The sequence below is a fragment of the Agelaius tricolor genome, unplaced genomic scaffold, assembly GCF_023055355.1.
Source record: "Agelaius tricolor isolate 1412-34295 unplaced genomic scaffold, bAgeTri1.0.p SCAF_6, whole genome shotgun sequence".
Taxonomy (NCBI): domain Eukaryota; kingdom Metazoa; phylum Chordata; class Aves; order Passeriformes; family Icteridae; genus Agelaius; species Agelaius tricolor.
This window is the reverse complement of record NW_027269266.1, coordinates 13603387-13616630: the sequence shown is the minus strand read 5'-3', so window position 1 is coordinate 13616630 and position 13244 is coordinate 13603387. Positions and strand designations below refer to the sequence as shown.

General features: G+C 37.5%; 1 protein-coding gene across 6 annotated transcripts in view; it reads left to right on the top strand.

Moving 5' to 3' along the window:
* Positions 1-12947, top strand: part of WAC (WW domain containing adaptor with coiled-coil) — a 57433-nt gene extending 44486 nt beyond the window's left edge. For 5 of the 6 annotated variants that reach the window (XM_071428740.1, XM_071428742.1, XM_071428741.1 and 2 more), the window contains 4 exons: positions 774-892; positions 5719-5905; positions 9004-9131; positions 11440-12947. In XM_071428740.1, the coding sequence (XP_071284841.1) occupies positions 774-892; positions 5719-5905; positions 9004-9131; positions 11440-11509 (504 nt within the window). In that variant the 3' untranslated portion in view covers positions 11510-12947. The remainder of the gene's footprint in view (positions 1-773; positions 893-5718; positions 5906-9003; positions 9132-11439) is intronic. The other variant, XM_071428739.1, reaches the window with a different exon arrangement.
* Positions 12948-13244: the final 297 nt, after the last annotated feature.

Below are 13244 nucleotides of genomic sequence, written 5' to 3'. Positions count from 1 at the left end.
GAAGCTCAACCTCTCTTGTATGTATTTCAAAATTGGTATGCAAAGCATTGGGCAAGATGAAATATCTTGGACTTCCTTTGCTGTAAATTAGGCATTACTAGATTCCCAAACTTCTCATCCTGATGTAGTTGAGAAATTCATAGAAAAAAGACTGTATCTTACTGCTGGTATCTTAATACCTTGCATTGAATGGGTACTGCAAAGGAAAAGCAAGAAAGTACTGATGGCTATTTTTGTAGTCACCTGTGAGTTTAGAATTTAGAGATGAGGGAACAGCAAACTGATAAATATGCTTTAGATTTTTTTTCCATTTTTGATAGAGATGTTTTTAATATGCTTGTGATGTAATTATGTTCTTGACACTGTGTTATGTATTTTCAAGTAGGGAACTCTTAAATTTGTACAGGAAGATTTTATTTGGGTGATTAACAACTCTTCTGAGGTTGAAAATGAGCTCAGTGCTCAGATGGAAGATACAGTCAAAGATAACATAAGCTTGCAATATTTCGACAAGTCACATGGGTCTAAATTTGCTTCTGTTACGTCTATTAATAACCCCTTCTTAGTACAAAAAAAAAATCTTTCTGCACAGCTGTGGAATAGAATTTTTTTTTTAACTAACACCTTGTGAAGATAATAAAAATTGTGTCAGCAAAAGGCCTTGTAGCAAACAAACCCTACAGGTGTTGAAACTGTAATTTCCTTATCTTTTTGTGTTTCTTACACTTGCTCTTTACTGTGGAGGAATTCTAATGAAGTCTTGAACTTTCCAGGTTGCTACTTCAGGTGTTAAACAAGGACCAGCTTCCCAGGCAGCACCTCAGCAGCCAGTAATAGCTGACAAGCAGGCAGGTCATGAACCTGCCTCTCCACGAAGTCTTCAGCGTTCAAGGTATATTGAAATGCTTCTCTTCTGTCATTAGATTTTATCTGCATTCAGTGTGTGTTGTATATGTTGCAGTTAGTGGACTCTCTTTGGCCAGTTTATTGAACTGCTGCTACTGAGATGATGCAGCTAAGTACCTTTGTTACATATTTAATGTGGTAGATTCTCCATTTTTGGGGTAGTCATTAGACCATTCTCACAGAAGTAACATGGTTGTGTTCTGTCACTCTGGTGTCAATTTTATAAGTGATTCCTTGGATTGTGATTTCAGAGTTTTGAAGTTTCTGTCTCTGTGCAGTTAGAGAATCTGTGATGCTTAGTGTTAGCTGTTTGTAGTGTCTTGCTGTAGTGTAATTTAATTCTGAAATTAGCATGATATTTTGGTTTGTCGGGTGATATTGCACTCTAATGAAAAGCATTAAAATTAAGTAAGTTTCACAAATACCTTTCATTGGCCAGACTTTTTTGTCAACATTGCAACTTATTAAGATGTTGCATGATACCAACATTTAACCTCTGATTTACAAGGTGGGTTTAGAATCTGTATCTTTGAAACCTTTCTTTTGGGTAGATGGAGTCTTCATAGTGTTGGATGCTCCACATTTTGTCATATTGGTTCCAGGGGCTGTAACCAAAGATGTGTCATGAGTCATATCAAATGTGTGATGGAGTCATGGTATAGAACTGTGGTAGGAAGAAGTTGACTTTTTTAGAGGTTCTGTAAATCTACACTTCTTAATAGCTGGATTTTTAGTGATTGAATAAGGTGTGTGGTGTGGTATGGTATTAAATGCAAAAACAAAAAGCCAAAGCCCAATACTCTTGCATTGTCAGCATCCCTGAAGCTACACATGGTGCTGCTTTCCAGATCATAAAAGAGTGAGGTCCTTTTATCTGCCCTTCTGGGACTAATAACAAAAGTGACTTTTGTTTGGTTGGTTGTTTTTTTGTTTGGTTTGGTTTGGTTTTGGGGTTGTTTTGTTTTGGTTTTTTGTTTGTTTTTTTGTTTTTGTTGTTTTTGTTTTTTGGGGGTTTTTTTGGGTTTTTTGTTTTTGGGGGTATTTTGGTGGGGGGGAGGTTTTTTTTGGGTTTGTTTTTTTTTTTGTTTTTTTTTGGTTTTTTGGGGTTTTTTGAGGTTTTTTTGTTGGTATTGGCTGTTTTTGTGGGGAGAAGAGATGTGTGTTTTGAGGTTTTTTGGGGGACTGGGTTATCTGTTGTATGCTTGGCAGTCCTGTCCCAGAAGCTGGCTTTATTGGATACCCTGGAGGATTGACCAGTTTGAGGGTACAGACACAAGAAAGTCAGAAATTCTGAGTTTTTAATGAAGGCTGTTTTACAGACACTTGATTCTAAGCTTTGTTGGATTATAAGCCTGTAGCTCATTTATCTCTTTTAGAAGAATAAAGGCAAAGTGTCCAGCTCCAGTCCCTAGTAATTATGAATGGTGCTATTTAAATCTTTCTGAATTATAGTACCAAAGATAAAGTTACACTTTGCAGCAAGCTGAGCTTCTTTTATGAGGAGTGATGAGGTTTTGGGGGATAGCTCTCAGTCACAGGCCCTTTTATTCTTTGCTTGTCACCCTCTCGGCACAGGAAGTCTTCTTAAGAAAGATGGTCTTATTCTTGGAAACCTTTACCATGGCTTAGAGTCTGTGTGAGTTGATACTGGTGGGCATTTGGCCTGCTAGTCCATGCCTCACCCTTCCTTTGGGTTACATGACTTTGTACTCCAGCATGACCCTTACCTACAGTGAGTTTAGGGATCTGCTGTCCCTCTGCAAACCATTGCTCCATTTGGCATCAGCGTTTTGCTGGAGGAAGCTGAGTTTGCCCCAGCCCTGCTGAAGCAGGGGCATTGTGCAGGTAGCACACTCCATGGCTGAGGGCAGGAGGCAGTGTGCAGGCCAGGGTGAAAGAAACTGAGACAGTGTTAGTATTGTTCAGTGTCCTGTGTCTCTGAAATTAATACATGGTTGTGACTCTGCTGTATTGTGCATCCTGAGTTCATGTGATTTCAGTTTGCTTTGGAAGTGTCTTGTTTGCAACAAGTGGAAGATTAAGGAATAGGTGACTTGGAAAAACCTGTGTGACTGGTACTTTCTTCTGTTGAGTGCAGTGGAGTTGAATGAAAGTGGACCAGTTCAGATATTGATTTACTCACCTGCAAAAGATTTGCTGTGTCGCAGTATGTCTGAATTGATATGGAACAGATGATTCCTTTATAAGTGAAAGTACTTGGTTGGATTGGGAGTGGCTCTTGGGAACAATTTTTACTTTTATAGGAGTGAACAACAGTTTAGCAAACTGAACTGTGGACAGATGGTCCAAAATCTTTTTAGCTCTGTGAATTAAGGTTGCATTTTTCTCCAGCTTAAATACTGATTAATTGAGCAGAAGTTCATCACGACTGCATTTCCTTGGCTCATTAAAAGTTTTAAGTAAATGGAGGTAAAATTATTTTTGGTTTGCTGGGGTGGAAACACAGTGTGAGAAAACCTGAGTAGCTATTGTGAACTTTCAAAAAGTGAACATTTCAGCTGTTTAAGTTGGGAAATTAACACAATGCAGGCATACGGTGAGTCTGTCTGTTAGAGATGATTCCAAAGACACACAATCGATTATGGCTGCTTTAAATATGAAACTAAATTAGTGCTTCCATAACTAATAGTTTCATCAGGTTGGTAGTTTCTCTCTGTTTTTAGAAAGGACTGAGAAAAATTTTCCTTTACCTTGGGAAAGTGCTGTGAAGGGAGACATTTCATTGCATTTTTTGTAGGTTGTAAAATTCTGACGTTTGTAGTAGTATATTTCAGAACCATCATGTTTTAATACCCTTGATACAGATATTTTTGCCTCTCTGGAGGCATTCTGTTACTTGTGGCATAGTCAGTCTTTAACTCAGCTAAGGCAAGTATTTCCCTTTAGTGAGGCATTTAAAACTACTGTGGTAGTTTGGAACAGTCATTGCTGCATTCATAGCTCCCCCTGCTGCTAACACAGCAGTGCCTAGGATATATTGTGACAGTATGCTTTAGTCATAATTAAGGTACAGCTTCATTTTTGAGAAGCCCTCAGATTTTATTTATTTATTTATTTTCTTGAAACATTTCTGATGTATTTGAGTTTTACTAATGAAGCAGGAGTGGGAGAAGACAGGCTGATAAATGAAGAGGAGGCAAGTCATAGAGGGAAATTTAATTCTAGTAGAACTAAGGAGTAAATAAGGTTGTGCCTGAATTCTACTTAATTAATAAAAATAGCCTGTCTCTGCACCATCACTATGCTGATGCTAAATTAGAATAATTTACTTTGGAACAGAATTCTAGCTGCAGTCTACTTTGGTCCCAACTTGGAGTAGGACTGGCAAGCTTGAATTGCTTAGGTGACTTTTTTTTTAATATCTCAGAATATCTTCTTCTGATGTTTGACTGCCCTTATGGTGATTCTTTTTTTCTCATGTCTAATTAGAATGTCCCTTGTTGCAGCTTGTCTCTGCCTCTTGTGCTGTCACTGTGCATCTCTGAAAAGAGTCTTTTCTCCCCAAAAGTAGTAAAAATCTGCAAAAAGATCCCTCGATCCCCTTCCCCTCAGTCTTCTGGTTTCCAGACTGAATAAACTTTAAGCTTCTTCTGATACAGCATGTGCTTCAGCCCCTTAGTCACCTGTGTGGTCCTGTGCCACATTCCTTTGCTATAGCAGTTTAATTCTTGTCTGGTTTTAGGCTTCCCACTATACAGTGCTCCAGATACTGTGAATCTGAAAAGAAGGGAGGAGTTGCCTTTTTTATAGGAGAAGTGCTTCATGCCTCTTGTCAGTTTGGTGACTCTCTGGCTTTGTTCCAGCAGGTCCAGTCAGACATCCAGTTTGTTGGCTGTAATTCTTAATGCTGTAGTTCTTTGAAAGTGTGAGTTGAATAGGGTAAATGTCTGGGCATTGGACTAGAGAGATAGTTGCATTATGTAAGGATGTTTTCAGTCTTCAAAGGGACCGACAGGTCTGGTGATGAATCATAAGTCCTTTAAAATTTGATTCTCCTTCATAATACTTTCTTCTTGCCTGCAAGTGATACACAGTTTTAAGAAATAGACTGAAATTATGGCCTGTGTTGAAAAGTTTCTGCCAGTGGGAGAAGCACTAACACAATTAGTGCTACTATTTCTCAGTACATGTAGTGCCAAAGAACATTTAACTGTGAGGTACCATCACTGTTATGCTGAGTACGTTCCAGTAAAGCAGTCAGGTTTGGTGGCTGCAAACACACTGCTCCTGTGATACTTCTGCTCTCCCGAGTGCATTCAGTAAAGATGTGCAATGTCACAAAACCGTGTAGATTGTGTTTGACATGAGTACTAAACTCCTCAAATCCCATATGGCTGTATTTTCAGATCAGGATATCAGGCATTGTTCTTAATGATTATTCTGGCAAACCTCTTTTGAATAAATGTGTTTGCCTCCCATCTGATACATCATTACTGAAGATCTTACGTTTGCAGCTGTTCGAAGGAAGAACATAAATATATGTATATTTTCTATCCAGCACCATTTAGGCACAGCTTACATCTCTTGAATAGCTCTCAGAGTTAAAAACTAGACATCACAAAACCCTACCAAATAACAGAATCCTCTGTTACATTGTAGCACTCAGTTCCAATTAAATTTAGAGGTTTGTAGAAAGGTGGCCCAGGTTAGGTCTACCAGGAGTATTTACTTGTGGTTTGAACGCTTTATGTATTTTTGTGCCTGGAAGCAATGAATTTTCAGTGTTCATTTCTCTCTAGGTTCACATATGTTTTTAAATGCTCACTTGCTTTTTGTTATTCTTTCTTCTAGTAGTCAAAGAAGTCCATCACCAGGTCCAAATCATACCTCTAGCAGTAGTGCATCAAACTCAACACCTGCACCACAGAATACATCTGTACGACCCACATGTTCATTAACACCTACGCTAGCAGCACACTTCAATGAGAACCTTATAAAGCATGTTCAGGGCTGGCCTGCAGATCATGCAGAAAAGCAGGTGAGTGCTCCTTTGCTTTGTTACCTGGGAGAGGGCATAATATGTAGCTTAAAATTTGGGTTGCTTTTTCTAGGAATTAAAAGTATTAAAACCCTTATTCTTGTCCTCAGCCAGGAGAGAGGAAAGGGAGATTAGGCCAGACCTGCAGGTTTTATGTGTGTTTGCCTTTCAGTAGTTGGGTATTTTCAGTCTCACTTGAAGTGTCAGTGCTTTTGAAATTCCCTCAGATGAATAGCTGTCCTCATAACTATTTTCTTACTGCTAAAGTTCTGTTGAAATTTACAGAGAACATAGAGTTCAACATATTTTTTCATAATGATATTTTGATTATGTGGAAAATGTTATAAATTAGGTACAGAGTTAAACTATTTGAGAATACTCCATGATTTTAGTTACTGACGTGTTAGTTCTACACAGTGTAAAAGAAACTCTGCCTTGTTTGTGAATTGATGTAGATACTCAGACTGAATTTGGGCTATTTTTACATAATGGGAAATCCAGTCAAACTGCCATCCATATATTATAGCTAATTGCCTGAAACCTGTTCTGTTGTATTAATACAAGGAAACTGGATGCATGTCAGCTGCTTGGAATGTATTACTCAAAGGAACCATATTGGTTATTGAATCTAGTTAAGTTATTTCCGCAGGCAGCCATATCTGATTGGGGCAGTCTGTTTGGGGTAATAATCTTACCTAGCCCAGTTTACTTTGGTCTTTTAAAGACTTGATGCATGCTGGCACAATTCTACACTGGAGACTTTTGGGTAGTAACTTGCAAGATGACTCTCATAAGCACAGTCTAAACTGAGACCCTGTTAGGATTCCTGCTTCTTTTCACTGATTTGTTAAAGTTGGTTTTAAGAAATTACCAACCTGTACTGAGTCAAACACTGAGGCATTGCTGTGGAGTGTCTTGAAGGAAATGGTGTAGCATAGGCACTTACCTATGGCCTTGGTGTGTAGTTTTGAAAGTATTATTTTCACAGTGTACTGAATTCACAAGTATCTTAATATAGAAAGCAGATTTATGCAGTGCATAGGTTTTGGGGTCTTTTTCCCTTGTTGGTAATAAAGAGATCAAAAAACTCAGCTAATGCTAGGCAGTCAAGTACTCAGTTGGGTACTTCTCCCTTTGTGCTACATGCTGTATTGTCCTGTCTGCTATTTCAGGTGATTTCACGTGGTGGTGTTGTTTATAGACCAGTTTTGAATAGTAGCACTTGAGGCACTTAAGTGAGATATTTGATATAAAAGTGAATGAAAGTATAGGTGCAGTACATAGTGAAGAAGATAAGATAGATCAAAGTGGAGAGACTAAAATCCAGTGCCTTGGTTTCTTCAGATAGCTGCCAGATATATAGTGTAATTTGAACTTAAGGCAGAAGAGCACATGCCTGAGTAAACTGAAAAATAAATAAGTAAATAAATTAGAAAAGTCAGGACGGGTATGTGCTAAAGTAGTTGGACTTGAAGAAATGCGGTATGCAAGTAGTTAATAGCTAAAACATTCTTGGATTACAGCAATTACCTCACAGAACTCATAAAAAGCACTTAACATGGCAAACTGAAAAACAATTCAGTAACTGGAGTTACTGCATGGGCAGTTATATCCTACTAGACACCAGGGTACTCCTGGATGTTAATCAACTCCAGAAATGAAAACTTTTAATGTAGGGAATTAGAATACAAAATGCTGCTTTGAACTGGAGAAATGCCAAAAGTTGATGAAGACCTGTGCTAAATAATATTATTTTTGGGAAGGAGAATTAAATGTACAAGTACCTAATCAGATGTGGATGAATCCCAGTAGGCAGCTAAGCACCACACAGCTACTTGCTCACTCTGCCCCAGTTGGACAGGGGAGACAATTAGGCAGAAGTGAGAAAACTTGGGAGTTGAGGTAAAAGCAGGTCAAAGAGTAAAAGAGGGTGGGGGAAAGGGATGCAGAAGCAGTCACTACCAGCCAGCCAGTGCACTGCCAATTCCTGAGCCATGGCAACCCTAGAACACTGTCCCCCAGTTTTACTGCTGAGCATGGCACATGTATGGTGTGGAATATCCCTGAGGTCATTTCGGGTCAGCTGTCCCAGTTTTGTTCCCTCCCTGCCTGTTGTCCACCCACAATGTATTTGCTGGGTGGAGAGCAGGTCAGAGAGAGAAAGGGAGAGACCCTTGATGCTGTGTAGGATCTACTTAGAAATAGCTAAAGCTTTACTGTGCTGTCAGCACTGGCTTGATCACAGCTTCAAAACATGGCACCACGTGGCACCATTTTCTTCTCTCTGAAGAGAATTAATTCCATCCCAGCCAGACCAGTGTAGCAGAGGATAACATTGCTAAACAGTAATGCTGCAGGGAAGGCTGTATTTTGAAACAATTTCTCCATGTGCCACTTGAAAGAAGTCCTGTTCCCTATTGCAGTGTAATACACAGGGCCTCAGATCATTATACTGGTCTCCCTGGTGCTGTTGAGGAGTTCTCTGGAGTCATATCCAGTACAGTGATGACACTTCAAGAAATGCACAAATTGGGAATTGGATAGGTTGTGCTTTTTAAATTTACACTTCTGCTTATCTCCAGCTGACTAAGTGGGAATATTAAAGTAATGGAGTTGATCTGTTAGAGAGGACCTGAAGAGGGTTGCAAAGTTTTTTTCTGTTAGGTAGAAGGTAGCTGGAAAGATGATGGCATTCAGTTATTTTTGTCACTAAGGCTTAACTAGATGGGAAATTTAAGTCTACCATTGGAATAATGGTTGGAGACTTTGAAACTGTTTGAAAAGGTTATTTTAGAAGCTCCAAGTCCTGTCACATATTGTCTTTCAAGATGGCTGGGTAAACATTTAGGATCAAGAAGGTCTAAACTAGCCCTGCCTTAGCATAGGCGTAGATTAGACAATTTCTGGGCAGCAATGTTGTTTATTTGTGATTTAAAATGGGCTTTTGTAGACAACTTAAAGTGCTTCTGATTTAATACTGCCTTTTGAAATTAGAGTGCTTTGCTGTTTCAAGAGACACTGATCCAGCAATTCTCTGGCTACTGCCAGTTGTTTCCAATGCATGATTCAAAATCCTAATCTTTGTTTAACCCCTGCAGGCATCAAGATTACGTGAGGAAGCCCATAACATGGGAAGTGTGCATATGTCAGAAATTTGTACTGAATTAAAGAATTTAAGGTCTTTAGTTCGAGTATGTGAAATTCAAGCAACTTTGCGTGAGCAAAGGTAAGTGTGTGCTCTGTGCTTATCTTCAGTTTTTAGGGTGTTACTAGAACTTCATTCTTGCATTATTTTGCATGAGTTCTGTTTACTGATGGCTGTAAGTACACCAATACTTGCCATGTTTGCAAGCTGTCTTCCCTGTGTACATTCTGCCTGTTTCTGTCCACTAAGCAGAACCAGATATGCAATTTCTGTGTCTGCTTTAACTGAGATAGAAAATAAATCTCTGCAGAAACCTTAGTGCATTACAAAGAACTGATGAACTCACAGTATTTCAGCATGCTTCTAGAGTATCAGCCCATACATAATGCATAGATTGCATAGGTACATGTCTGCACAGTTTATCCTGATCTGAAGCACTACAGTTCATATGAGAAATTCAATAGATCTAAAGCCAGAGCAAGTTTGAACAGGTGTAATTTACATCACAAGTGAAGGAGAAATTAATGTTTGGTTATAGCAAAGTAGATGTGCTGTAAGTCAGTGATAGCAGGTGTCTTGTGTATCACTTCAGTGATAGGCTGAATACTTTTGTGCAAGATTAGAAACTGTAATCATAAAATACATGCTCAAAATATTCACCAGTGGTCCTGATTTTGTATCTGCTTTCATACTCAGTTTCCTCTTTCAGTGATATTATCCCAACTATCAAATCACACTACACTTTGAATACAGTGCTTCTTACTGTTAGAAGCCACCTTAATTGTGTTGCATGCTGCTAAAATAGCTGCATTTATTCTAGAAGCTCTTGCATTTTGGCAGATAGTGAAACAATCCTTTAGAATCAGGCTATAATATATTTGTAAGCCTTTCCTGATAAAGAACTGAAAACACCCATTTTTTCTGAAGCTTTATTTCATAACTTCACTACATGAATTATAACTTCTGTAGTATATTTAATGAATGGCTTGGTTTCTTACAGTTGTAATTTCCTAAGGTGTCATTTGTCTCTGCACATTTGATCTGAAATAACATGTCAAATGTCGTTGTTCAGCTCATTAAATAGCACCTTCTTTCTTGTACACTTTGTATCCTAAAACTGTCAATGGATAATTATTATTATGACTTTGAGCCTGTAGTAACATGTATCTTTTATTTTTGCTGCAATCCCAAAGATGTGGAATACAAGGCATAAGTAACCAAGTTGATGGGGGAGGCTTTGACAAAGGATGGGATTATCAAAATCAATACATTTAAATGATGATACTATTTCTGTACTTCTGCACAGAATAGTGCTACTTAAATGTCTTCCAAGAAGGAACTTCATCTCTAGATAAAGCACATACATTGTTTGAATCATAACTGACAGCATGTGTAAAAAGTCACTTTTCATTGATTGATATATTTTATATGCCCATGCCTTGAAGCTGAATGTTCTCTTTTTGGTGTCTCTATATTAATATATTATTTTCCACCTACTTTTCAGTAGAAAATTCATTTTTAATGAAGTGGGCACATATTTGTAAAGTGTTCCAAAAAAGTGCTGAATTGTTCCTTTTTCTGCATTTATTAAAGTTGCTTCAGCCTTCATAGAATATTTATATAAAACCTAAATTCTCCCTGAGTATTTTCTTATTTCACTGACATGTTTGCATTACACTTCAGCATCATGAAAAGTGGTTCAAATTGTTCATTAAAAATTCCTGTGAACCAGATGTTTGTTAGTCATGGTAATTGCTTATGTCACTTCAGAAAAAGAGGAAAAAAGGTATAAGAAGTTGTGAGCAGTATAATTTATTTTTAAGCAAGGTGTAGTTACAACTTTTTATCTTAGATGCCCTTTAATGATGCTTCAAATGTTTTTGAAATTGGAAAATTGGAGCTTACCATAAGTAGAGACTGCCATTAGCCACAGAGCCAAATACTTTAAAAAAAGCAAGTGAGAAGAAGACTCACCTTTTTTTTTTTTTTTAAGAGCACTTTAGGTTGTTTCACAATCTGGAAAACTGCATGATAAAGGCATAATGCTGTTCTCCAGATTATTCAGTTACTTGGCTTACTTGCCAGTGTCCTGTTTTTTCTGGGAGCTACATTCAAGTGAAGAGCTGACCTAAACACAACTATGTATCAGTCATAATAAAAATGCAGCAACTTAGTTTTTTGAACTAAAGTGTCAAACACACCAAGCCTTTGTGCATCTGCACATGGCTGTAGGTTATTGAACAGATTGGGAATTGATACCTGAGTCTTTTAATGGGGCTAAGGAAGTTGGTATCTTTTACTGAAATTGCAGAAGCACTTGTGTAGATGCTTATTTAATACATCTGTATAGTGGAAATGTTTATACTAATTAATTTCTTTTCTCTTGCAGGATACTATTTTTGAGGCAACAAATTAAAGAACTTGAAAAGCTAAAGAATCAGAATTCCTTCATGGTGTGAAAAATTGTAAACAATTGCACATGGTTTTGAGTACAGGAACTATTAAACTGATGCCCAGTCTTAACACTTTTGAGCTGCATTTGAGTAGACTTTGGACCGTTGAGCTGGGCAGAAAAAAAAGTTGACATGGGGAAGGGGACAGGAGGGAGTCAAATTCAGGGGAAAGATACAAGAATGATTTGTAAAACCCTTGAAATGTAGATTTCTTGTAGATGTATTCTTCACGTTGTAAATATATTTTGTAGAGTGAAGCCATGGGAAGCCATGTGTATCAGAGCTTAGACATCCAAAACTAATCAATGCTGAGGTGGCTAAATACCTAGCCTCTTACATGTAAACCTGTCTGCAAAATTAGCTTTCTTTTTTTTTTTTTTCCTTTCTTTTTTTTCTTTTTTTTTTTCTTTTTGTTTCTTTTTTTTTTTTTTTTTAGTTAATTTATCATTCAGAAATTTTTCCTAAAATTCAATGCAAGCGCCAGGCGATTTGTGTCTAAGGCTGCAACAGTTTGGGCAATGTACAAAATACCACGAAACAACTGTTTCCACACTTGCACCGAGTCGAGAGCAGTGCTTCTCCATTTCTGTTTTACAGAGAAATGTTTTTCATCTTCTGTGTTCCATTTCCCCGTGAAATCCTAAATCTGATTTTATCAGCTTTTTAATGCTTCTAATTTTCTCTTTTCTTAAGGCACTGTTGCTATGGCACTTTTTCTATAATCTTTTCATTCCTGTGTACAGTAGCTTAAAATTGCAGTGATTGAGCATAACCCACTTGTTTGTATAAATTATTGAAACGTATTTCCATTTGCACCCTGTAAGAATGGACTTAGAGTACTGCTGGGCATGTGTGCTGAAAGTACATTACTTGCTCAAATATAAGGAAATAGCCCAATGAACATGTTAACATGGTTGTGGGAGGGGAAAGAGGAAAAAAAAAGCTAGTCAGATGTGAATTGTATCTGTTGTAATAAACATGTTAAAGCAAAGAAACACTGGTTTTCATTTCCTTTGGTCAACACATTAAAATTTGGTCTTTTTGGGGATTCTTTATTAGAACTGTTCTTGTTGAACATTTTTGTACTTAAATAATTCCTCAAGGGAGGTTTTGTTTAAAACTTGTAAACAGGAAAATATGTATAAAATATTTAAGGAAATATAAAATTCAACAAGGATGATTTAAGACACCTCCCCAACAGTTGTCATATGTTAACTCCTGGTTTACCTGTCTTGATATTATGACATTTCATTTCGAAGGATGTTTGTGTTGTAGCTAACTGTTTAAGTCTGGTGCTGACTGCTGTTCTTAACCATCACAAAACGCTGAATTTGTGTAATTGGAGCAACTCACCGTTTGAAAATGGTGGAAAAGCTCAGCTTTGTATATTGTTTCCTAAAGTATATTAAAAATAAAAAAGAAACTATTGCTACTACAAAATAAACGTGGCTTTTTCTTTGCTTAAAAACAACAGAAACGTGATGGCAGTACTAGTTTAATATTTGTAGAGGGTATATGTCACAGCAGTCTGTTAAGGAGGAAATGGAGATGGTAGGAGATGGATTAAAAAAAGAAAGAAAAAAGAAATAATTTAATGATACAGATGTTGACATGTGAACATGTGATACTTTGTGTTTTGTTCCTAAAAAATAATCTCAGCACCAGAAATGGTACTCGATTTTTGTGTTGAGTGAGCTTGGACTGATTTTTAAAATCAGGTTTTCATCAGTAGAAGCTGAAT